The sequence below is a fragment of the Bubalus bubalis genome, chromosome 1 (assembly GCF_019923935.1).
Source record: "Bubalus bubalis isolate 160015118507 breed Murrah chromosome 1, NDDB_SH_1, whole genome shotgun sequence".
Classification (NCBI taxonomy): Eukaryota; Metazoa; Chordata; class Mammalia; order Artiodactyla; family Bovidae; genus Bubalus; species Bubalus bubalis.
The window spans coordinates 161,002,550-161,028,738 of record NC_059157.1 but is presented as its reverse complement, the minus strand read 5'-3'; the positions used below and the strand labels follow the sequence as shown (position 1 = coordinate 161,028,738).

The window sequence follows — 26,189 nt, the reverse complement described above, 5'->3', positions numbered from 1 at the left end:
CTTGGCTTAGGCTTAGGTGCTGGAAAGTTTTCCATTATTCACTCCAAAACTACTCCAGTCACTACATAGCCATTAAGATGATCAATTTGTATATGACTGACTTTTAATAAAGCTATAATAAAGATATCATTAAAGGTATATCAAACTTTTTTATGGATCTCTTTGTTTTCTTCTCTTTCCTGGTGGCTCAAATGGTAAAGAAACTGCCCACAATGCAGGAGAACCCGGTTCAACCCTTGGGTCAAAAGATCCCCTGTAAAAGATCCCCTGGAATACCCACTCCAGTACTCTCCTGGAGAATTCCATGGACAGTGGAGCCTGGTGGGCTACAGTCCATGAAGTCAAAAAAGTCAGACACAACTGAGCAACTAAGGCACATACACAGAGGGAGTATGTGTCTGTTCTATTTTACAGAATCTTTGAGAATATTCTTCTCTAAATTGGTGTTCTATAATTATTTTTCTCATATGTTAATGCAGGGAGATTTGATATGAACTGTCAAAAATGTGAGTGTTATCCTTTACAAACTGCACACTGGAACTTCAGCTGTTATCCTTAGCACTAGCCTTCTGTACCTGCCATGTAACAACCTATTGTGCCAATGAGTGAACTCAATGGCCCAGAAGTTACATAGTAACTAGGTGGTGTTTGCCTCTATTTAGTTTCAGGCACTGAAATGTTGTCTAATACTGTCTTGCTTAAGAAACAGAACAGTTACAACATGGGGAAAAAATATTTTGGCTTTCTGATATTGGGAGTCCTCTTAGCAGGTTATATTTATGTACCTCTTCCAGATAATGTTGAAGAACCATGGAAAATAATGCTGTTAAATACTTTTTTAAAAACTTCATCATATTTGGTAAGTGAAATTATTTATTAATCAAGAAAGTCAAGTTTTATAATATTCTAGCTTTGTTTCATTTTGTTTTTACAAGTTCTTCATAATCTTGGCTTCCTGTTGTCAAATTCTCCTGACTGCTATACTGCTGAGTGATCTCAGAGCAAACTGTAACCAGATGACCAAGGAGGCATTCAGGTTGTATTTCTAAAGTGATCTATTCTGCTAGCAGTAAAAATGTGTGTGTGTGTGCATATGTGTGTGTGACAATCTTGTTTTATTTTTTCTACTCTTGTGTGCTTTTGAGAGGGTAACAGGCAGGAAGGCCAGGGGTCTCCAAATGGAGAAAACAGGCTGCATCTGTCAGACATTTGTGTCTCTCTTAAGCTGCAGGAGGAAACAAACTAGCATATTTTTTTTTCCTTCTCTATACAAATTTAAAAGAAGGTTTCCCTTAAAATACTGTGTTGCCATAATGACACCTGGTCTCACCTGAAGTTCAGATCAGATCAGATCAGATCAGTCGCTCAGTCGTGTCTGACTTTTTGTGACCCCATGAATCACAGCACGCCAGGTCTCCCTGCCCATCACCAACTCCCATAGAAAAGAAACGCAAAAAAGCAAAATGGCTGTCTGGGGAGGCCTTACAAATAGCTGTGAAAAGAAGAAAAGCGAAAAGCAAAGGAGAAAAGGAAAGATATAGACATCTGAATGCAGAGTTCCAAAGAATAGCAAGAAGAGATAAGAAAGCCTTCTTCAGCAAAGATATAGAGGAAAACAACAGAATGGGAAAGACTAGGGATCTCTTCAAGAAAATCAGAGATACCAAAGGAACATTTCATGCAAAGATGGGCTCGATAAAGGACAGAAATGGTATGAACCTAACAGAAGCAGAAGATATTAAGAAGAGGTGGCAAGAATACACAGAAGAACTACACAAAAAAGATCTTCACGACCCAGATAATCACGATGGTGTGATCACTCACCTAGAGCCAGACATCCTGGAATGTGAAGTCAAGTGGGCCTTAGAAAGCATCACTATGAACAAAGCTAGTGGAGGTGATGGAATTCCAGTTGAGCTATTTCAAATCCTGAAAGATGATGCTGTGAAAGTGCTGCACTCAATATGCCAGCACATTTGGAAAACTCAGCAGTGGCCACAGGACTGGAAAAGGTCAGTTTTCATTCCAATCCCAAAGAAAGGCAATGCCAAAGAATGCTCAAACTACCGCACAATTGCACTCATCTCACACACTAGTAAAGTAATGCTCAAAATTCTCCAAGCCAGGCTTCAGCAATATGTGAACTGTGAACTTTCAGATGTTCAAGCTGGTTTTAGAAAAGGCAGAGGAACCAGAGATCAAATTGCCAACATGCACTGGATCATGGAAAAAGCAAGAGAGTTCCAGAAAAACATCTATTTCTGCTTTATTGACTATGCCAAAGCCTTTGACTTTGTGGCTCACAATAAACTGTGGAAAATTCTGAAAGAGATGGGAATACCAGAACACCTGAAGTTAACTATTCTCAAACCTTGAGTTAACCAATGCATTTTTTCTTATGGAAATGTTTGTCTTAAGCTATGTTAATGTACTATACATTTACCCCAGACTCTGTCTTCAAGTTGGTTCTGCCTTTTGGCTCAGAAACTACTTGACAAACCATTATGTTATACTCAGATATTGTTCCCCTAATCTATGTAAACTAAACTATTTGTTTGGTAATCTGCCCTTCTACAAGATTCAAGTCAATTGTTTTATGGCCTGGGATGAATCGTCTGGTACAGAGATTATTCCAAAATACATTTTATGGATGAAGGGCCTAGTGCCATTCTGACTTTTAAGACATTCCTTTCTTTCATTAACAGACTGTTAATGACTATATAACATCCAGCTGAAGACTAGCAGGGGGATACTCTTTCTGCCCTCTTCTGATGCCTTTGTCAGAAGCTTTCTCTATCTCCTTTATACTTTAATAAAACTTTATTACACAAATGCTCTGAGCGATCAAGCCTCGTCTCTGACCCCGGATTGAATTCTTCTCCTCTGGAGGCCAAGAATTCTGGCATCTTTTCATGGGTCAACAACAAGCTTTCACTTTCAGAATTTCATACAAAATTCAGAAGTCATATGCTTACTCTGTAGTAACCTATGACATTTAAACACTAGTAATGTTTTTGGAACACAATATATGCTGTAGACCTGCAAGTAGGTTCTCATGGTATAGAAAAGCTGACTGTAAATGCCTAATAAAAAACATGAGAGGTTTGTTGTTGGTGGTCAGTTGCCTAGTGGTGTCTGACTCTTTGTGACCCCATGAACTGTAGCACACCAGGCTTTTCTGTCCCTCACAATATCCCTAAGTTTGCCCAAGTGTCCAAGATCCGTATAGTCAAGAATGAGAGGTTTAGTTAGAGGCAATCAGTTATCACCCCTGGATTTGTTATGACTACTTATTTGGAAACCTGATCCAGTTTACTCCTCTAATCTTCTCACTGCAAGATTAGCCTTCTCCCTTTGTCTGTCTCTCTGTCTCTCTCTCTCTGACCCTCTCTGTATAAAAAAGGAATCAGCAAAGATTGTTTGGTGGCAGATTTGAAACTGCTAAAGTCATTCCGTAATATTTTCCACTCCAACCAGCAAGGCATGAAAATATTACAGAATGACTTTGCAATACTTAGCAAAATTCCAATTGGCTCAGCAATTCCATTTCGTGGATTCATCATAGACAAAATGCAACCACTGGAAGTTTTTCATGTATTGCTATTTTATTGCTTGTAATACCAAAATACTAAAAATAACAAAACTTTGCACCTCAATAGGGCTGAATAAGTGAACTATATTTTTATACACTTACTGAATCCTTTGCATTATGTAAAAGAATGAGGGGACTTTTTATGTGAAGATGTGGACAGATCTATAAGATATATGATTAAATGAGAAATGCAAAAAACCCAACAGAATACTTGTTATGTTGGAGTGACGCTACTATTATGAGACAAGTCTGGGAGTGCTCCAACAAGGCTAAGGAAATAACAAATGTCTTCCTTTTGGTAACTACCAGCTTTGTTTCAGTGTCTATATGTGCACTAGTGTTCATGATAATGGCTGGCATGTGTACTCCATTATGGAAGCAAAATAGTAGTCTAGCCCCAGTTTGTGTATATCAAGTAGAGCTGGCTAAATAATTTTTCGAGCCTGGTGCAAAATGAAAACTCGAGAACCCTTGTTCAAAAGGCAGGGAGAAAAAGGCACAAAGATATTTAATCATAAAGCTTTTCCTTTAAAAGCATCTATTACTCATGATATATAATATATGTGAGCTTCCCAGGTGGCACAATGGAAAAGAATCTACCTGCCGACACAGGAGATGCAAAAGACAAGGGTTCGATCCATGGGTTGGGAAGATCCCCTGAAATAGGAATGGAAATCACTTCAGTATTCATGCCTAAAAAATCCCATGGACAGAGGAGCCTAGAGGGCTACAGTTCAGGGGTTGCAAAAGTCAGACACGACTGATCACACACACACAATGTTGAGCTAGGTATGTTTGGGCTTCTCTGTTTGTTCAGCAGTAAAGAATCTGCCTGCCCATGCAGGAGATGCAGGTTTGATTTCTGGGTTGGGAAGATCCCCTGAAGGAGGAAATGTCAACCTACTTCAGTATTCTTGCCTGGGAAATCCCATGGACAGAGGAGCCTGGCAGACTACAGTCCTTGGGGTCACAAACAGTCAAGCACGACTGAGCAACTAAACAGCAGCAACAAATAATACAGGTAATAGTGAATACATGAATAACAGCATATACAAATTATAAAAATATGTATGTAATTTATGTGTTACAATGAATAATAATAACTTATTAATGTAATGCTTTTTATTTATCAAGTCTTTTCTCATTGTTCTATAAAGTTATTCATCAGGTCAACAAGATCTATACTTATAGCAACTTCATTTTCAATACATATAATTGAAATTGAAACCAATTGCTTATAGCAAACACAAGATCACATTAATTTTTAATAATCTGTATATTTTAGATATTAACCCCTTATCAGTTATATCATTTATATAACATCTGCTCCCATTCAGTAGACAGATTTTTAATTCTGTTGATAGTCTCCTTCACTGTGCAAAAGCTTTTTAATTTGATGTAGTCCCATTTGTTTATTTTTGTTTTTGTTTCCCTTGTCTAAAGAGACATTTCCAAAAACGTATTGCAGAGACTGATGTCAGAGAGCATATTGCCTATTTTTTAAAGAGTTTTATTGATTCAGGTCTTACATTTATGTCTTTAATATATTTTGAGTATATTTTTTAAATGATGTGAGAAGGTAGTCCTGTTTGATTCTTAGCATGTAGCTGTCCAGTTTTCCCAACACCATTTATTGAAGAGGCTGTCTTTTCCCCCATTGTATATTCTTGCCCTTTGTCATAGAGTAATTTCCCATATAAGTGCGAGTTTATTTCTGGTCTTGAGATTCTAATCCATTGATGTCTGGATCTGTTTTTTTCCCGTATCACAATTCTAATCCATTGATGTCTTGGTTTGTTTTTTTCCCAGTATAGTCCTTATTTGATCAATATAGCTTAGTAGTATAGTTTGAAATCAGAGAGCATGATACCTCCAGCATTGTTCTTTTTTATCAGAATTGTTTGGGTTATTCAGAGTCTTTTGCATTTCCATACAATTCTAGAGTTCTTTATTCTAATTCTATGAAACATGCCATTGGTATTTTGACAGAGATTACTTTGACTCTGTAGATTGCCTTGAGGAGTATGGTCATTTTTACAGTAATAATATCAATTCTAATTCATAAGCATTGTATATCTGTCTGTTTGTGTCATCTTCGATTTCTTTCCACATGTCTTACAGTTATCCAAGTCCTAGTCCCAGTTTGCCCTACACGTCACACTCCCTGGGTTGCCAGTCCAGTTGATCTGAGCACACATTGACTGCTGCCTACTGTGTCTATGGGTCTGAGCATTTAAAATTGTGTCCTTTCATTTATTTCTGATACTGGTAAACTGCAACTTCTCTTTCTTTCTGATTATTCTGACTGGAGGCTGATCAATTTTATGGGATTTTTTTTCAATGAATAAATCTTTAATTTTCTTTATCTATTTTGATTTTATTGATTTCCAGGGTTTTTTCCCCCTTTATTCTTTCCTTCATACTTTAATATGCTAATCTAACTCTAAATTTGTAGTGGAGGAAGCTTAGATCAGTTCCTTCAGACCTTTCTTCTCCTCTAATAATGCATTTAAAGCTAAGAATTTTCCTTCAGTCAATGCTTTTTCTGCACTCTACAAATTTTGATATGCTATAATTTCATTTTCAATTGCTTAAAAATATTTTTTCAATTTGTCTAGAGGTATCTTTTCCTTGGCCAATGAGTTATTTAGGAATATGTTGTTTAATTTCCAAATGTGTAGGGATTCCTCATACACTATTATGTTTCCAGTTTTTATTTTACTTATGCTATGATTGACAACTACTCTGTATGATCTTAATTTATTTGGCTTGTTGAGATATTTTTCCCCCAAAATTTGTCCTGTGGTACATCTTTGTGAAATTTCTTTATGCAGTTGAAAAGAATGTGTATTCTGTTTTCGTTGAGTGGAATGTCCTCAATACATTAATTCTGTTGAGTTGATAGTTTTTTCAAATTTTCTATATGGTTACTATTTTTCTATTTGCTTTTTCTATCAATAAATGATATAAGAATATCAATTTCCAACTAATAATTTTGGATTTTTTTTTGTTTCTTCTTTCAATTTTTCAGTTCTCGATTCCTGCATTATTAAGCTCTGTTACTGTTTGCATACACATTTTAGTATTGCTGTGTCTTGGAGAACTAAGCTTTTTGTTATTATGATTCCTAGTATTGTGCCTTTTTTCAGAAGCATATATTATAATACAGTCTTGTTATCAGGGTGGCAGGAGATTGATTGAAGAAACCCCCTCAGAAACCAATATCAGGGCTGAAGTCCCTTATATTAAATGGCACAGACCAATTAATATAGCCAATCCTCCTATCAGTGGATTTTGTATCTGTGGATTCAACCTGTGTGTGCCTGCTAAGTCGCTTGTTATGTCCGACTCTGTGCAACACTATGGACTGTAGACTGCCAGGATCTTCTGTCCGTGAGATTCTCCAGGCAAGAATACTGGAGTGGGTTGCCATGCCCTCATCCAGGGGATCTTCCCTATCCAAGGGATCAAACTGGCCTCTCCTATGTCTTCTGCATTGGCAGGTGGGTTCTTTACCAAAAGCGCCACCTGGGAAACCTGGATTCAACCCACCAGAGATCACAACCCTAGGATATGGAGGGCCAATTGTATTTTGCTTTCATAGCATAACTGTATTAAGATTTTTATTTTACCTTCATTGTAATAAAATTAGAAATGAAAGAAGGTTAAAACAGTGCTTATTCCACCATTTTGTTGTATTTGCCATTCCTTTTGAATTGCATATTTGAAAATTGAGTATTTTTGTTAGACTTAGAGCCTCAGTCATTCTAGACCTTTCATGAAAAAAATGTTGGAATCTTTTGTCTATTGAATTGTTAGTCTATTTCTTACTGTAATCAGTTTGTTATATATTCTAAAGACTATCATTTTCATAATTGCAAGTTTATTATTTACATTGTGCTTTGACTTTTCAACCACTTTACTAGATTTTTTAAATATTATTGTTAAATTTAACAAAACTTAATTTTTCAATATGCCTTTCATAGCCTTTGGGTTTTGTTTGGTTTTTAATAAGTATGTGTTGTATATTTTATTAAATTCTTCTTAAGGACTTTTTCCTTTCATTCAACCTCTTGGAGTCTAGAAGTATAGGAATAGCAAACAACCTGTATTTCTCTATCACCACATTTTGTTTTTCTCTAGACTAAGCTTACCTAATCTGACTGAAAGGTTTTCTCTTCAGTTAATCATCAAAACTCTATTTTCCTTTTAAGTCTTAGTTAAAGTAGAAGTTAAAAACCTTTTCCTCACCTTGACAATTATTCCAAAGAATTTTTCCCATATTTATATTACAATGTACTTTTATAACTTGCCTTTCATTAGACTGTGATTTTTTCTTTTCTTTTCTTTTTTTTTTTTTTGAGGATGAATAGCTTGCCTAATTCTACTGGGCATTGACAACAGAATTATATATTCCATACTAATATCTATTGGGTGAGTGTATAAGTGAGGATTAGTGTCACTTAGGTTATTCATCATACAGTAGTAAAGCATCTGGGTTTGTATATCTTCTGGTGGTATAATCATTGATTTTTCTGACTATAACTAAGAGTTTTGGGGTCATATTGAATATTTATGTACACCTCTTGACTCAAAACATTTTTTACAGTTAGAGTATATGTGTATTTTTATTTCATTTTAGGCCCTGTTTGGTGAAATATTGGGGCTAAACCATTTCATGAAATTGATGGCACTCTTTTCAAGAATTCAAGGTTTTCCACCAACATCAGATGAGAACATAATTGTGAGAGATACAACATTCAATGATATTCCTGTCCGTATATATGTGCCCCAACAGAAGACAAAATCATTAAGAAGAGGCTTGTTTTATATTCATGGTGGTGGCTGGTGTTTTGGTAGTAATGGTAAGGGTGATACATTGGTAGATTCATTTCATATAATGTAAATGATGATTCTTATATTAGGAGCTACAAATTAAATATCATGCTCTTGCTTCTGAAATTATTTTCAGGAAATAAACAGGAATTAAGTTTTTGAAATCTCAGTCTGAATAAAATGTTATTAACATTCAGCATTTAACACATTTTGTTACAAAAAAAAATTAAGACAGTTTCTGATCTTACCACTCACTGACAGACCCTATAAATTTTGCAGAATGAAGATTAAGCACCTTAGCAAATAAAAACTCTTTTTGTCTTTTGAACTCATTAACATATTGCTGGAAATGTCTTATTTACCCTTCAAGACGCAAATGATTATTTTCAGAGTTCCTAATGCCCCAATATAGATGTGAAAAAGCTTTTCAATTACTTAATTAAATGTTAAGATATAGTCAGCTTTCTTGAAATCATCTCCTGCTTAACAGTATAGGACTAAATAATGAGTTGCATTTTATTATTTTATTTTCCCTTGAAGAACATTTCTATCCTTTCCCAGATCAAGTGGTACTCCAGAAAAACAGTTTAGTTTTTATGTTTGAAAGGAGACATTTAGTACATTTTTTCATGTATGTTATCACAATGGATAGGACTGTGGATTGAAAGTAGGAAGACGGTGTTCAAGGCCCAAGGTCCAGTGTACTGAGAGTAAGGTTGGCAAGGGTAAGACATGCCACTGTGCTCTGAAAAGGAAAACTGATCAGGGGCAAGTGAAAGGATCACCAGACTTAATGATTCACATTCTACTGACATGTGAATATGTAAACTGATCAACAGGAAGCTAAGTATTAGACTTTTTTCTTTAGGTAATATTTTAAGATAAAGGGAAGAAATATAAAGTCATCACAGTAAACTTTATTCTTGACAGTATCATTTTTCAATTCTTATAGTGGTCCAGTGTTGTGGTCTTTTACAGACCAGGACCTGGGGACCAGAGTCGATGAAAAGAAAGAGAGAAAAAGAGAAGGAGAGAGAGCAGTATCGCTCAGGTTACGTGCAAAACCAATAAAGCCCATGCACAGGACATGTGCCACTCATGAAGGCACAGGGCGTCCTCTCAAGAGGGTCTTGAAAGCCCGGTGAGAAAGTGAGCTTGGTAGGCATCCACACTCCTAAAAGAATGAAGACAGAAAGAAGGACGTGGGGGACCCAAGTCTCTAGTGGAACAAGGGTATTTTATTAGCAGAAATGCATGCTTATATATCTTCAGTAAAATGATTACTCAGCCATTACAAAGAATGAAATTCTACCAGTTGCAACAAAATGGATAGTCTAATATATACAAGGTCGCTGAAGAGAGTCACTGAAGAGAGTCACTGAAAAGAATCCAAGCAGGTGCCCTTTCCCATGATCTCAGCCCTGAGAACTGCATGCAGCTCTACTCTTTCCTGTATTCCAGGAACTGATAAGAAACAGAGAATCCTTGAGAAATGGCACACAAAGGAAATTGCAACATATTGGATCCCTTAAAGCTGAACGTCCCCTGACAGTCCAGTACTTTTTCTTTTATTTCAGATTATTATAGCTATGACCTTCTGTCAAGATGGACAGCAGAGAGACTTGATGCAGTTGTCATATCAACCAAGTAAGAGCTGTGTTATTTGATTTTAGGCCATATGCCTTACATATCAGTATACACTCAACTATATAGAGTGTCTTATTATGGCAAAAATAAATCTGTGCCTCTGATGACATTGATTATGGACAGAGAAACCAAATGTCAGAAGCTGTCCAGTCCAGCAGTGGAGAGAAAAGGCATACACCATATTTGAAGGAGGAACAGAGGTCAGAAAGGCAAGGTGTTGTTCAAGTGAAGTTAGCCAACAGTATCACATGGATTTTACTACTACCTCTGGATCTTTCCCTATAATTAGCAGGATATTAAGGAAATTTTTGAGCCAGAGGATTGGGGTTGAATGTCAGCTCTGCAGATTGGTAACTGTGTGATATTTTACAGGATATTGAACTCTAAGTATTAGCGATTTGCATATCTCATCATTGACATGGGGACTACATATTATAATACATGTAACAGTGCTTAGAAAGGTGCCTAGAAGTTAGTAATCCATTGATATTACCCATATTTACCATGAAAGTAAGACAAAACCTATCTCAAAGTCCATTCTAATATACACCTTAGAAAGAGTAGGAAAAGGGTTTAAATTTTCTATAGAACACACTCTCTGTGAGAACCTTCTTAAACATAAACTTCAGAAAATTCAGTTAATGGACTAATGGAATAATTATCATATTAAACTGATATATTTTGATAAAATAACAGTAATTCTAGAGAAACAAGTAATAATAATGATATATTTTTTTAAAAAAAAAGATAGAACATTTACCAAAAATAATCACTCTGCAAATATTTTTTTCTGGGAAAGGTAGCAGCTAGTAAGCTTTTCTCCAAGACTGAACCAAATTTAACAATTGGACTTTATATTTTGATTATAAAAATAACAATATTTAGAGATTCCCAGTCAAATTTTATGATTAGGAAAAACATGTTTCCAACAAATATGTTGGTAAAAGCAAAATTTTACTCTTGATTTTTGGTCAAGAGTCCAGGAAAATCAATGGTTATAGCACAGGGAACTCTGCTCAATATTCTGTTATAAACTATATGGTAAAGGAATCTGAAAAAGAATGGATATATGTATATGTGTAACGGAATCACTTTGCTGTACATGTGAAACTAACACAACAATGTTAATCAAATATGTCAACATAAAGTAAAAGTTAAATAAAAAATTTTAAATGATAAGAAAATCAATGATTAAGAAAGCATTGTTTTCCTATCTACAGCTACAGACTAGCCCCAAAGTACCATTTTCCAGTTCAATTTGAAGATGTGTACACTGCATTAAAATGGTTTTTAGACCCCCAAAATCTTGAAAGCTATGGTGTAGATCCTGGAAGAATCGGTATCTCTGGAGACAGTGCTGGAGGGAATTTAGCTGCAGCAGTGGTACAGCAGGTAAGATGCTCAGCATTTTCACTTATTGTATTTTCTTTATCTTTCATTTACTAATTTTTAACTCATACATCAAGATTATAAATATAATTTGTCACTAATTTTATTTTACTTATTTAAGAACATTGAGAAGAATGATTTCATACTGTGAACTTCTTTATATATAAAATGCTGAGGCAATTTCCTATATAGTCCATTGGCATTTTTAATGAGAGAAAATCAATAAAGGGTAACAATAAGTATAATTAAGAAATCTGAATATTGTATGTAATCTAAGTATATTCATGACATATGTTCAGAATATTGTATATTATAATATACTTTAATATGTGTATATATGCTTGCCAGAAAGAAATATAGGTCATCACTGAGAGAAGTCAACATGATCCTAGTTTCCAGTTTATTCCTAAAACTGATTATTTTTTTTTCAGTAATCAACAGAGAGTTGAAAGTAAGCAGATATACAAAGAGGAAAATAAAAACAAGTTAACAGGAAAAAGATATCACCCAGATTCAGATGTTCTTATTGTTAGAAAAATGTTTTAGTAGAATCTGTTTAAAATAAATAAAAGTGTATTTCAAAATTTGGAAATATGCTCATGAAAGAAACTATGTAAAACTAATAATATAAGATATATGAAAAATAAACAAAATTTCAATAAATAAAAACATTACCCATAAAAATTAGGCTTTCAATGTAGTTGTTTTAAGATTTTATACTTTTTGAGCAATTTTAGATTCATATAAAAATTGAGAAGAAGATGAGAAATTTACAGTCTACCCTCTGCCACACATTCATAAACTCTTTCATTATCAACAACCCCACCCAGAGTGGTACATTTGTTACAGTTAATGAACTTGTATTTACACATTATAATCCTCCAAAGTCCATAGTTTATATTAGGGTTCATTCTAGGTTTTACTATGTAGAAGTGTTAGTATATTGACTGCAATACAGCAATATAGAAAATTGGAAGAGAGATCAGAAAATTGTAATGTTGAACAGAGAGATTAAAAGATAGAAAATATAAAATAATAATGTCATTAAATATATGGCAAAAAGACTAATATGAATATATCCTTCTAATCTGAGGACAAAATGATGACTATTTTTAGAAATAAAATTCCAGAAAATTCACAACCCAACATACTCTCCCTTTGGATTTTAAAGAGGAGTGTTTCAGGCAGAAGGAAATTAACCACAGAGGGAGGATCAAAAAGATAGGAAAAAATAAAGAGGAGGGAAAAAGGTAAATATATTCACAGACTAAAATGAAAATGAACATGACTCTATAAAACAATAATAATTGTGTCCTGTGATGCAAAAATAGAAATAAATTAATATGAAAAATAATAATAACCCATGCACAGAAGGGCTAATTAGAATATTAAAATATTCCATTAACTTTCTATTCTGTAAGAAGGTAATAAAGATATAATTAACATTCAGTTCAGTCGCTCAGTAGTGTCCAACTCTTTGCGACCCCATGAATTACAGCACACCAGTCCTCCCTGTCCGTCACCAACTCCCGGAGATCACTCAAACTCATGTCCATCGAGTCGGTGATGCCATCCAGCCATCTTCACATTTGATAAAGTAATGAATTTTATGTTTATCCTTAGTGGACATATAAAAAAATTTTATAAAAGTGTACCAATAAAATGATATCAGAGGAAAATTGAATAATAAAAAATATTTCAAAAACTACAAAATGGAAAAAGAATAATAGAATAGATGAGATAAATAGAATGCACAATAATACATAAATTATGAATTTAAACCAAAAATATTAATAAATGTTTTGGTATAGATGTACTAAAAATTCTGGTAGAATACAAAAAATGGAAACAATAAAATTTTAAATTCCAACAGAAGTTGTATGAATAGGATGCTTTAAAACATAGATATAGATAGATGCAAGAAAAAAAGATAGTAAAAGATATGTCAAACAAATACTAATCAGTATACTTATTTTATAATCATATTAAATAATCTTAGAGGAAAAAAACTATTCCTGGAATTAACATGCAACATTCCTAACTATAATTCCATTTACTGGAAGATGAAAAAAAAAAAAAACATCCATTTATATGCAATTAATAACAGTCTGAAAACACAGAGCAAAGCTGATGGGAAATAAAGGAAAAATGAACAAATTAATAGCAAAATTGGAAGAATTTTACTAATCTCTTTCAGTAATAGAATAGCATGGTTGATACATTTAAACAGTGAACATAAAATAATAAACAGCAGAATGTACATTTCTTTGAAACACACAAAACATTTTTCTTAATCAGGCACATATGCAGGGTTATAAACCAAGTCTCAAACAATTCAAAGAACTGAAATCAAATAGACCCCTGCTATTCATAGCATAGTACGTGAGCTAGCAGTATCAGCAGCATCTGGGCACTTATTGGAGATAGAGAATCATTGGTCTTACCACAGATGTCCTGAATAACACTATGCATATGTAACAAGAATTCTAAGTGATTCTAAGTATGCACAATAAAACTTGAGAAATCAAATTATTTAGATTATATCTCTCTCTGTCCACAGTTAGCATAATGCTTTGAACCACTAATAAAATATCAAGAGAAAACTCTGTATGTTTTGAAAGTAAGATGCTCATTCCTGATTAATCCAAGTGTGAAAATATTTGACCTGCATTATAATAGATATACATTATACTGTGTGAAACACAGATATATCAACATCCAGAGGAAAATATACAGCCTTAACTAAATATAAAAAATTGCTAAAATTAACAGGTCAGTATCCATTTAATGAAATTAAAAAAAGAAAAGAATGCCTAAAAAATAGAAACAAAGACAAAAAAAAAAGGGATAAGAGATAGATGAGAGCATAAAAATGAAATTAAAAATAAACACAATAAGATCAGCAAAGTCAACAGAAATAGTTTCTTGAAAAAAGCAATACAGTTGATTAGTCTGGGTGAGACAGACCAAGAAAAAATGATGGGAATCTTAATAAGCTGATATAAGGAAGAAAAGGAGACTATAGCTATATATCTTACAGATATTAAAAATACAATAGTATACTTTGAACAGCTTTACTGCAATGCATTCAAATTTACATGAAATAGAAATATTCACTATAAAAAGAATTGACTCTAGGGGAAATATGAAAAAAGGATTATATTATTATCATGAAATAAACGGAACGGTCATTTTTATATTTTTACACACACACTCCAGGATCAAATAGTTTTAAACACAAACTCTAGCAAGTATTTTTAATAGAAATATCTACTTCTAAAAACAAATTCTGAAAGTTGCAAAAGTTGCATTTTGGGAGGCTGACGTATCTTGATTTGTAACCTGACAAGGTCAATTTGAGAAGGAAAAATGATAAACATCTACATTTGTGAACACAGATGCAAAATCCTGAACTAAAATACTATCCAAAAAATTAAACAATACTTTAAATGGTTAGTATATCGTGACTATTTTGAGTTCATTCTTTAGATTGTGATAGGTTTAATATTAAAATACCTTTAATACAATTCTCCAAATTAATAATTTAAAGAAGAAAATAATGATTATCTTAATAAAAGTAAGTTGTTTAAAGATAATATCCAGCATCTATAAATATGAAAAAATTAGGAAACAGTGAATAGAAAAGAATCTCCTTAATTTGAAAAAGTATGTATACAAAATCACTTAGAAGAAACATCATACTTAATAGGTAATTCATAAAAGTTTTCTCTTGAAAATGGGATAAACACTACTGTACCCGATAAGCAAGCGATACTATTTTTCGGTATGCTAATCAGTTTGATTCTTCCTGAGTATGTCATTACTTCAGGCATATACAAGATAAAGTTGGTTCTGAAAATTTTAACTTACCAAATATAACTATGCAGTAAACTAGATACATATTTTATGACTGATAAAATGATCAGTGTGTTCCAGTAACAGAAGCATATTGCAGGAAAATTAGCTTTGAAGAAAACTATAGAATTCTACTGTTTCTGGAAGAAGATGGGGACTATATTTAGAAAAGCACAAAAGTTCTAATTTTATTTGAACTATTAAGTTTAAATATTAAATTTGAGTAATAAGTTGAAACATCAAATAAGTTCAAATATTAAAAACTTAATAGTTCTGTATAATTTAAACTTATCCAGAATCAAGCATCTCTTTAAAACTCAAGCTATCTCCTTCCCATCTCAATGCTTGCTAACATATTTAGGTATTCAAAAGAATTCTAATAATAGAAAAATATGTTAATCACTCAGTCGTGTCTGACTCTTTGTGACCCCATGGACTATAGCCTGCCAGGCTCCTCTGTCCATGGAATTTTCCAGGCAAGAATACTGGAGTGGATAGCTATTCCTGTCTCCAGGGGATTTTCCCTATCCAGGGTTTGAATCCAGGTCTCTGGCATTGCAGGTGGATTCCTTACCATCTGAGCCACCAGGGAAGCTCAATAATAGAAAAGAGAAGAACAGTACGTGATTATAAACTTATAGAACCTCAGATTATAAATCCAAGTTCCATAAGTATGAAATTACATTTAGTAAAAGATCCTCTTAAAAAAAAATGATTCTCCTGCACAGTCTATGAGGAGGATATGAATTTATTTTGCTTTGAAAATTAAAACATATTAACTACATGAACATCTAATATACAGGGAGGCCTGACATGCTGGAGTTTGTGGGGTTGCAAAGAGTCAGACACGACTGAGCAACTGAACTGAACTGAACTGAATACTAAAATTTACTTGATATTAAGATTTTTATTTTTTATCAAACTGTGTTATTGAATTGTATTTTTAAGAACCTTAATAATACATTGTTTTAACATTTTGGTTACTTTTTTCATTAAAAGGACTTATTAAAACAATATATTATATTTTTTTTCAGCTCTTAGAAGATCCAGATGTCAAGATCAAGCTCAAGGTTCAAACTTTAATATATCCTGCCCTTCAGAATTTTGATTTCGATTTACCATCATATCGAGAAAATGCACATTATCCAGTTCTGTCGAAATCACTCATGGTCAGATTCTGGAGTGAATATTTCACTACAGATAGATCACTTGAGAAAGCAATGCTTTCCAACCAACACATTCCTCTGGAATCAAGCCATCTGTTCAAATTTGTTAATTGGAGTTCTTTGCTCCCTGAGAAGTTTAAGAAAGGTCACATTTATAAGACTCCAACTCATGGTAGTTCAGAGCTCGCTAAGAAATACACAGGGATTCTAGATGTGAAAGCTTCACCATTGCTAGCTGATGACAGCAAGTTGCGTGGTTTACCCCTGACCTATGTCATCACTTGTCAATATGATGTCTTAAGAGATGATGGACTCATGTATGTTACTCGACTTCAGAAGTCTGGAGTTCGAGTGATCCATAACCACGTAGAGGGTGCATTCCATGGAACACTTGCTTTTCTTTTTACTAAAGTTGGTTATAGAGCAGCCAATCAGTATATTAATTGGCTACATGAAAACCTGTAATAAAAATCTGATCAATATAGAAAAAAGTTAGCCCCAGAATTTCAGGAAAAAAGGACAAACACTGAGAGTATTCACATTAGGAATACATGTTTTATAGACTACAGTCTTTCTAAATCTGCATGTAGGTAATTATTGTTATTGTCAAGGAATGATTTTTATAGGTTAGTGTCACTCACTTTTGTTTCTCAGAGTATATTAGATTTTATTTTTCACTTTTAGCTATCACTTTGAAGCATCTAGTTTTCTTACATTCTTTTCATTTTACTTGTTTCATAAATTATTTCAGTTAGAATAAATGTCTGCTTGTTTAATACCAACCATTAACTCTGCGTGGTTTCAGGTCCTTGGATAAGATCCATTTAATGCTGGTATGAAAAAAATTGTTATTCTTTCTATGTATTTTTGTCCCAGTTCTATATCAACTGTCCACCACTGCAAAATTTATTTTCTAATGCCCAACTCCTTAGTCAAGGAAAACAAAATATAAATAATTGAGATATAAAAAATCTCAGTCTCTTGATATTTTGATGATAGGTGCTGACAGATTATTTTAGCCAAACAAAAGCAACATTTACTTTTGGATAATCTGAATCCTTGAAACTGGCAAGGAGTCAGCTAAGAAAATAGCTCCAAATATGAATAGCTGAGCAGTAACAGGAGAAGCACAAGGAAACAAAAATGCATATGTGTGTGCATATATGTTTGCACATATGCTCATATACCAATGTATTTAATCTACATCTACATATATATATATACACATCTGTATATACGCACACATACATATATACATGTCCTCAAATGTATACCAAACCACACTATAACATAAATTTAAAAATAGTTTTAGGAAAATAAATTATTAAGAAGTGAGATAGGTAAGTTTGAAGATGTTTTATATGAAATAAATTTATTTTTAAAAATTTTATGTGTGCCTCTAAATAAAGACTTTATAAAACATAATGAATTCAATTATTTGAAAAAAGTGCTGTAAAAATCTTTTTGTTGAATACTTCTGTTACTGGTGTTTGTCATTATCCTCTGCCTACCTCAAAGTATTCTGCAGTGGAAAACTTTACAAATAAAGACAGTCCAGTGTTCACGTTCAGCATACTAAAAAATATTTCCTTAACTGAGTTAGTGTATTCAAAATAAAACAAGCAAAAACACTGCTGAATAAGTGAATGGATGTGAATTAGACAAGAACAGAAGTCCAGAAATAATTCATGTATTATTATGTTATTTTCTTAAATTTATACCTGACTTTTTTCATATTTAAACCTGTTCAAAAGTACAATATTTTCTTGTAATTTTTATTTTCTAGTTGTTGACATCAGGGATATAGAAGCCAGTTGCTTTTATATATTGACCTTGTATCCTAAGCCCTTGCTTAATTCACTTAGTAGTTCAGAAAGCTCTACACTGAATGATTTATGATTTTCTGTGTAGATAATTGTTTCAACTGTGAATAAGGGTTTTATCAATAATTATTAATTAACAGCCTTCATGCCTTTTATGTCTCTTTCTTGTCATATTGCTCTGTCTAGGATCTCCAGTAGTGTTAGGGAAAGAAAGAGGGGCAAGAATGGATACTCTTGTGTTTTTTCCAGTGTTCAGATTTTAATTATTTGATATTAAGTGTATTATCTAACAGCTTGATATTAGGTCTACATTTTAGGGTTGCTTTTTACCAAATGTGTTTATTCTCTTCTCCTTCAAGTTTGCTTGTTGAATTTTGGACAAGAAAATAATTGTTGAATTTGTCTAATTTAGTTGCTACATAAATTGAAATAATTACATGCTATTTTCTCTGTATTCAGTTTATCTGGTTGTTTAATCTACAAGGTCAATCAATTTTTGTACTCCAGAGATGAATTCCACAAAGTCATACAATTCTTTATATTTATTACTTTTTTCTTTCTTCATTTTTTAAAGAACAGATTTTTATTACAAGTAGAGACTCTTAATTGTGCTTCTTAAGCGTCAGGGTACATGACAGTCAGTGAATGACTATGTAAATTAAACTCCTCATTTTTGTCAACTTTCCATCATGATGCCTTTGCTCTTTGCTGAAGAAAAACAGAAAACATCAATAAAAGTTCTGTCGGGTGGGGTAGAAATGCACAACAAAGAATACCACACAAAGCGCTTTCATGTGTGTGTCCCTACCACAAGACAGACACTGTCACCTTCCATTCAATCTATTGCCAAGCATATTTGTTTTGATAGAGGTTTTTGAGAAATTCTGTTTGCAGTGCTGGAATAGAGATGTACACATAGGGTATGGACATGTGGACATGGTGGGAAAGGGGAGAGTGGGACGAATTGAGAGAGTAGGGTTGATGTATAAAAGGAGATAGCTAGTGGAAAGTTGCTGTTTAACACAGGGAGCTCAGCGTGGTACTCTGTGATGACACAGAGTGTTTGGATATGGGGGAGGGGAGGAAGACTCAAGAGGGAGGGGATATATGTGTAAATATAGCTGATTTACTTCATCATACAACAGAAACTAAGACAACGTTGTAAAAGCAATTATACTCCAATTTTTAGAATGCTGATGATTAAGAAAATGTAAACATGTACCAACAAAGAATAGTGATAGGGCCAGGAAACTGATAACACTTTAAACAATAGATCAATCATATAGCAGAGACACAGGACCTCCCAATAGAACATTGATAACAGTGTCTGAAGCACGTTCCTAATGTACTTAAAAAAAAAAAGTGTTTATATATTTATTTGGCTGCACCAGTCGTAGTTGGGGGCCATGGGCTCTTTCATCTTCATTGTTGCATGGGGCATCTAGCTCCCTGAGCAGGGTTCAAAGCCGGACTCCATGGATTGGGAGGGCAGAGTCTTCCAATGCTGGAAGGAATGTAAACTGGTACTGCCACTCTGAAAAATGGTATGAAGATTCCTCAAGAACTTTTGTTATGTAAAGTTTAAAAATAAAATAAAATTAAAAAAAAAAAAAGATAGCATCTTAAGGGTGAAGTTTAATTTCTACATATCTATTTTAACCTGAGAAAGATTTGCCTTTGGTTAAGAAAATTATTCCCCACAATTTCTATTACTTATATCTATTACTTGACTTATTACTAATTTCACCTGAATGCTTTTCAAATTAAAGTATATATTTTAAGAAAAGAGATAGTTGAACAAATCAAAATGAGAGAGACACAGAGAGAAGAGTGATAGGTAATCTTTAAACGTTTCCCCCTGAGTCTTAACCTGTTATTTAATCCTGTCTTTACCTTCTCCCTACTGTCAAATAATAAAGCAGACTATATGAAAAGTTTATATGTTTTTGTTTTAATGCTAAGCTAATTGCCAGGCAAGGACTGCATACCAGACAAGAAATTCACTGAGTCATTTTTGAAGGAGGAAAAGCAGACTTTTTGAGAACTGAAAAGTGAAAGGGCATCTGCCACATTGGCTGTGGTCATTAAGAACTGAAAGGTAGTGTCCATGCAGTACTTCTGGGTCCATAGGTCTGTATACAAATGCCCTTAATCATTAGTCATGAAAGACTCTCCAGTTAGATTCAGGTCAGGGGTATTTAAAGTTCATAGTTTGTTAAGAAAATGAGTGTCAGAAGTGTTCTTGTGAAAATATAGCATTAAGTTTTGATTCTCTCTCTCCTGGGCAAGTAGATCTGTGCGCTAAAATTTTTCCTTTTATACCAACCAACCTCTATGCAGGAATTCCTTTGAAAACATAGAAAAAGTAGTTATCCAAATTCTTTTTCTTGTTCTCTAGAAAGTAGAATCATGACAAAGAAAACACTCATTTTACCTTAAAGTCAGCAGAGTTAGCTTAAGGACCCATGTAAGACGTCTTCACTTCCAATATTTTATAGTGGAGTTATTTAACAACCTATAAGTCAAGGTTATATATTAACCAATATAGAATTTGAAATAGCAAGTTATATATTAAACCCAGAAATGAACTTTAAAAATGGGACTTACAAAGTCTACATCAGTGCTTTTTATTTTACACAGTCCTTTACCTTTCTCTTGTTTATCAAACAGCTGGGGCTTGGGTACAGCAAAGTTTTCCATCATTCTCTCGAAAACTATTCCAATCACTACATATCTCTTATGGTACTCTATTTGCATATAATTACTTGGCTTTTATTAAAGATATAGTAAAGATATATCAAAACTTTTTAATGGATTCCTTCACTTACTACTCTCAGGGGGGGAATGTGATTCTATTTTCCAGAATCTTTGAGAAGGAATATTCTTTTCTATCTTGGAGTTCCACAAATATTTTTCTCCTGTGCTAAAGCTGGAAGATTTGACCTGGCCTTTATGAGAATGCATTTTTTTTTTTTATACAAACACCAAAAACTGCCCTGTGGCAACTTATTGTGCTAGTGAGAAATCTCCTTGACTCAGAAGTTATGTAATAATTTTGGGCAGGGTTTTCCCCAAGACCATTTCAGGCATTTAAATGAGGTATCATACTGTCTTGCCTAGGAAAGGAACAGTTACAATATGGGGAAAACATCCTTAGGCTTTCTGATATTGGGAATCTTCCTAGCAGCTTATATTTATAAACCCCTCCCAGACAATGTTGAAGAACCATGGAAAATAATGCTGTTAGATACTTCTTTACAAACATCAAGATATTTGGTAAGTGAAAACATGTGCTAATCAAAAAAGGCAAATTTTCTAAGTTCCCAATTTGTTTGTTTTGTTTCTGCAAGTTCTACATAGCCTTAGCTTCCTATTGTCAAATTCTGCTGATGTTGTGAAATGCTATACCTCTGAACGATCTCAGAGCAGACTGCTAACACGATGACCAAGGAGACACTCAGGTTGTAATTTTAAAGTGATCTATTCTGCTAGCAGTAGAGTAAAAATGTGATCATTTGTGTGCATGCATGTGTGTGTTGGTGTGACAATCGTGTTTTACTTTCTCTACTTTTACTTTTGCGTGATTTTTAAATTCCCTTCAAAACTCAGAAATCAGGTGCTTGAGATCTTCTAGTTAACTGTGACACTTAAACACTAATAATGGACTCGGAGTACAGTGTATACAGTAGGCGTGTTAATAGGTTCTAATGGTAATGGTTAATGGTTCTGACTGCAAATGCCTAATAAAAAGCATGAGATGTGTAGTTAGTGGCAATGGATTATTGCCACTGGATCTTTTGTTTCTATTATGACTACTTCATTGGGAACCTAATCTAGTTTATTCCTCTAACACTCTCCCTAAAAACTTAGCCTTCTCATTCTGTCCCTGTCTCCTTCTTTCACTATATACTAAAAAGAGTAATCAACAAAGACTGTTTGGTGGTAGAGACTGGAGGCTGCTAGAGGTCCAACCGTTAGAAATCTCTAAACTCCACATGCATATTTCCAGGAATGGAGAGTTCACTACTGTTTTATGTAGTCCACTCCAGTAAAAAGAATTTTTTTAAACAAATTTTATTTTTTGAATAGTAATGCATCCATATGGGCATCCCCAGTGGATCAGCAGTAAAGAATCTGCCTGCAATATAGAAGACGCTGGAAATGTGGGTTCCCTCCCTGGGTTGGGAAGATCCCCAGAGGAGGGCATGGCAACCCATTCCAGTGTTCTTGCCTGGAGAATCCCATGGACAGAGAAGCCTGTCAGGCTGCAGTCCATAGGGTTGCAAAGAGTCAGACAAGACTGACATGACTGAACAGGCACACACGCATCCATATAGTTCAAAAATCAAATCAATATGAAAAAAGTAAACATGGAGAATTCCTGCTCCTATTCCTGTCTTCATCCATTCTATTCTCAGCCCAGGCCTCTGAAGAAAACCAGTTTATTAGCCTCTTGTGATTCATCCTGGGGCTTCTTTATACAAATAATACCTATAATACAGTAATAAAAAGCATATATTCTTATCCTCTTTTCATTTTTACATGAGAAAAAGCATAGCAAGTATTCTATTGTGTTTTTTACATTTTTCATTTTGGTATATATCCTGTAGATGTTTCCACAGCTTCACATATAAAGCCCCCTCATTCACTTACATACTGCAAAGGATTTAGTATGAATATAAACCATAGTTCATTTAATCAGGCCAATTGAAGTTCAAGCTTTTTATCTTTTGGGGATTTTGTTATTATGAATAATAAAATGATAATACATGAAAAACATTCAGAGGCTGAGTTTTGTCCATGATAAATCCATGAAGTGGGATTGTCGAGCATTTTGGAATTTTGCTAATTATTGCAAAATTGCCCTGTTTATATTTTCCACACCAACCAACAAGACATGAGAATATCCATGCTCTGTCAGTTTCTCAACAAAGTATGTTGTAATTTTTCTCAATTTTGTTTTATCAACATAATGATAAGTTGTATCTTAGTATAATTTTATTTTGTGTTTCTCTTAGATTCTGCCTAAGAAGCTCAGGAAATAAATTTTCCAACAGTTAGTCCCTTAAGCTGAGTCATAATGCTGCTATTGTGTGACAAGTCTGGGAGTGCTTGCATCAGGCTAAGCAAATATCAAATACCTTCACCTTTGTAACTACCAGCTTTGTTGCAGTTTTAATAGGTGCATTTAGTGTACATGACAATGGCTGACATAAATACTACATTATGGAAGCAAAAGAGTAGTCCATCCCTCCTCTGTGCATCTATATTCATCCATAATATTCATATCAAGTGTACATCAAGAGGAGCTGACTACATTATTTGTAGAGCCTGATTCAAAATAAAAAGGCAAGAACCCTTGTTCAAAAGTTAGAAAAGCACAAAGGCATTAAAACATAAAACATTTCTTTTAAAAACATTTTATTACTAATAAAATATGGGTAATAGTGAATACATGAATAGCAAAAGTTACAAATTGTAAAACTATAGTTTGATATAACTTGTGTGTTATAATGAAAAATAATAATTTATTAATGTTATGTTTTTGATTGATCACAAGATTTTTCTGGCTTTCTTTTCTATTAATTTATTCATCAGGTCAACAAAATATGTACTTAGTCAAATTCATTTTCAGTTCATATCATTAAAAGTGAAGTCAGCTGCTTTTGGCAAATGCAAGGTCATGATTAATTTTTAATGATCTTTGTATATTTTGGATATTAACCTTTTATCAGTTATATAATTTGCAAATGTCTTCTTCCATTCAGTAGACAGCCTTTTCATTTTATTGATAGTTTTCCTCACCATGCAAAAGCTTTTTAATTTGATATAGCCCTATTTGTTTATTTTTTCTTCTGTCTCCCTTGCCTCAGAGACATATTCAAAAAGAATTACTAATATTGATATCAAAGAACATATTGCCTAATTTTTAAGAATTTTATGGTTTCAGATATTACATTAAGTCTTTAAAATATTTTAAATTTCTTTTTATATGTCGTGAGAAAGTAGTCTAGTTTGATTCTTAGCATGTAGCTGTCCAGTTTTTCCAATAGCATTTATTGAAGAGTCCATCTTTTCCCCATTATATATTTTTGCCTCCTTTGACATAGATTAATTACCCATATAAGTGTGGGTTTATTTTTGGGCTCTCAATTCTATTACATTGATGTATGGGTCTATTTTATTCTCATATACTGTTTGATTACTGTAGCTTTGTAGAATAGTTTGAAATCAGAGAGCATGTTACAGCCAGCATTGTTCTTTTTTCTCAAGATTGTTTTGGCTTTTGGAGTCTTTTGTGTTTTCATACATATTTTAGAATTCTTTTTTCTAGTCTGTGAAAAATGTCATTGGTATTTTGATAGAGATTGCATTGACTCTATAGATTGCTTTGGGGAGTACGGTCATTTTAGCAATACTGATTCTTCTCATTCATAATCATTGTATATCTTTCCATATTTTTGTTTCTTCTTCAATTTCTTTCTTCAATGTCTTATACTTTTCCAAGCACTAGTCTCACTATGCCTTACACTGCACACTCACTGAGTGGCCAGGCCAACTGATCTGAGCACAGACTGATTGCTGCCTATGAGTCCAAGCATCTAAAATGATGTCCTTTCACTTATTTCTGATATTGGTAAGCAGCATCTTCTCTTTTGTTTCTGACTAGTCTGATCTGAGGCTGATCAATTTTATAGTTTCTTTTCAAGGAATAAATCTTTGGTTTTATTTATCTATTTTGACTTTATTGATTTCTGGGGTTTTGTTTGCCCTACGTCCTTTCTCCATACTTATGGTTTAATTTGATAATCTAACAGTAAATTCTTAGTGGAGGAAGCTTAGCTCACTTCCCTTACACCTTTCTTCTCTTCTAATATATGCATTTAAAGCTATGAATTTTCCTTCAGTCAATGTTTCACCTGTACGCTATAAATTTTGATATGGAATAATTTCATTTTCAATTGCTTCAAAAATTTTTTTTTTCAATTTGTCTAGAGGTGTCTCTTGGAGAAGGAAATGGCAACCCACTCCAGTGTTCTTGCCTGGAGGATCCCAGGGACGGCGGAGCCTGGTGGGCTGCTGTCTATGGAGTCACAAAGAGTCAGACACGACTGAAGCGACTTAGCAGCAGCTGCAGCAGCAGAGGTATCTCTTCCTTGACTTATGAATTATTTAGGAGTATGTTGTTTAATTTCCAAATATATGGGGATTTCTCATAAATCATTGTTTCAGATTTTTATTTTAATTATACAATGGACAGACAACATACTCTGTATTACTTTAATCCTTTTTAACTTGTTGATTTTTTCCCAAAATATGTCATATGGTACATATATGTCTGCTTTTCACCTTTGACTGTGTAGATCCCACCAACTGTGGAAAATTCTTAAAGAGATAGGAATACCAGACCATCTTACTTGTCTCCTGAGAAACCTGTATGCAGATCAAGAAACAACAGTTAGAACCTTACGTGGAAAAATTGATTCAAAATTGGGAAAGGAGTGTGACAGGCTGTATATTGTCACCCTGCTTACCTAAAGTACATGCAGAGTATATCATGCAAAATGCCAGGCAGGATGTATCAGAAGCTGGACTCAATATTTCCAGGATAAATATCTACAATCTCAGAAGTGCAGATGATACTACTCTAATGGCAGAAAGTGAAGAGGAACTAAAGAGCCTCTTGATGAAGGTGGAAGCAGAGAGTGAAAAAACTGGCTTAAAATTCAACATTCAAAAAACTAAGATCATGGCAATCTGGACCCATCACTTCTTGGCAAATAGATGGGGATAAAGTAGAAGCAGTGACAGATTTTATTTTCTTAGGCTCCAAAATCACTGCAGATGGTGACTACAGCCATGAAATTAGAAGACACTTGC

General features: G+C 33.8%; 1 protein-coding gene and 1 pseudogene across 4 annotated transcripts; both read left to right on the top strand.

The window, feature by feature from the left end:
• Nucleotides 1-672: 672 nt before the first annotated feature.
• LOC102394528 (arylacetamide deacetylase) lies at nucleotides 673-17,274 on the top strand. Of its 4 annotated transcripts, none has more exons than XM_044945856.2 (6): nucleotides 673-859; nucleotides 5,714-5,815; nucleotides 8,235-8,457; nucleotides 10,006-10,075; nucleotides 11,296-11,467; nucleotides 16,354-17,274. In XM_044945856.2, the coding sequence occupies exons 3-6, from the start codon at nucleotides 8,271-8,273 to the stop codon at nucleotides 16,948-16,950; spliced, it is 1,026 nt and encodes a 341-aa protein (XP_044801791.2). In that variant the 5' UTR covers nucleotides 673-859; nucleotides 5,714-5,815; nucleotides 8,235-8,270; the 3' UTR covers nucleotides 16,951-17,274. The 4 variants fall into 4 exon arrangements, with proteins under 4 accessions (XP_044801791.2, XP_006075683.3, XP_006075685.3 ...); XM_044945860.2 differs by lacking the exon at nucleotides 673-859 and adding an exon at nucleotides 4,577-4,613; XM_006075621.4 differs by lacking the exon at nucleotides 5,714-5,815.
• Nucleotides 17,275-18,897: 1,623 nt separating this feature from the next.
• LOC102394228 overlaps nucleotides 18,898-26,189 on the top strand; it is a 28,410-nt pseudogene continuing 21,118 nt past the window's right edge.

Excerpts from the sequence above, each read along its gene's own strand:
- LOC102394528 (XM_006075621.4), top strand. The coding sequence starts at position 677 with ATGTTGTCTAATACTGTCTTGCTTAAGAAACAGAACAGTTACAACATG. Across the intron at positions 860-8,234 it reads TAAAAACTTCATCATATTTG|GCCCTGTTTGGTGAAATATT; the intron begins GTAAGTGAAATT and ends ATTTCATTTTAG. Across the intron at positions 8,458-10,005 it reads CTGGTGTTTTGGTAGTAATG|ATTATTATAGCTATGACCTT; the intron begins GTAAGGGTGATA and ends CTTTTATTTCAG.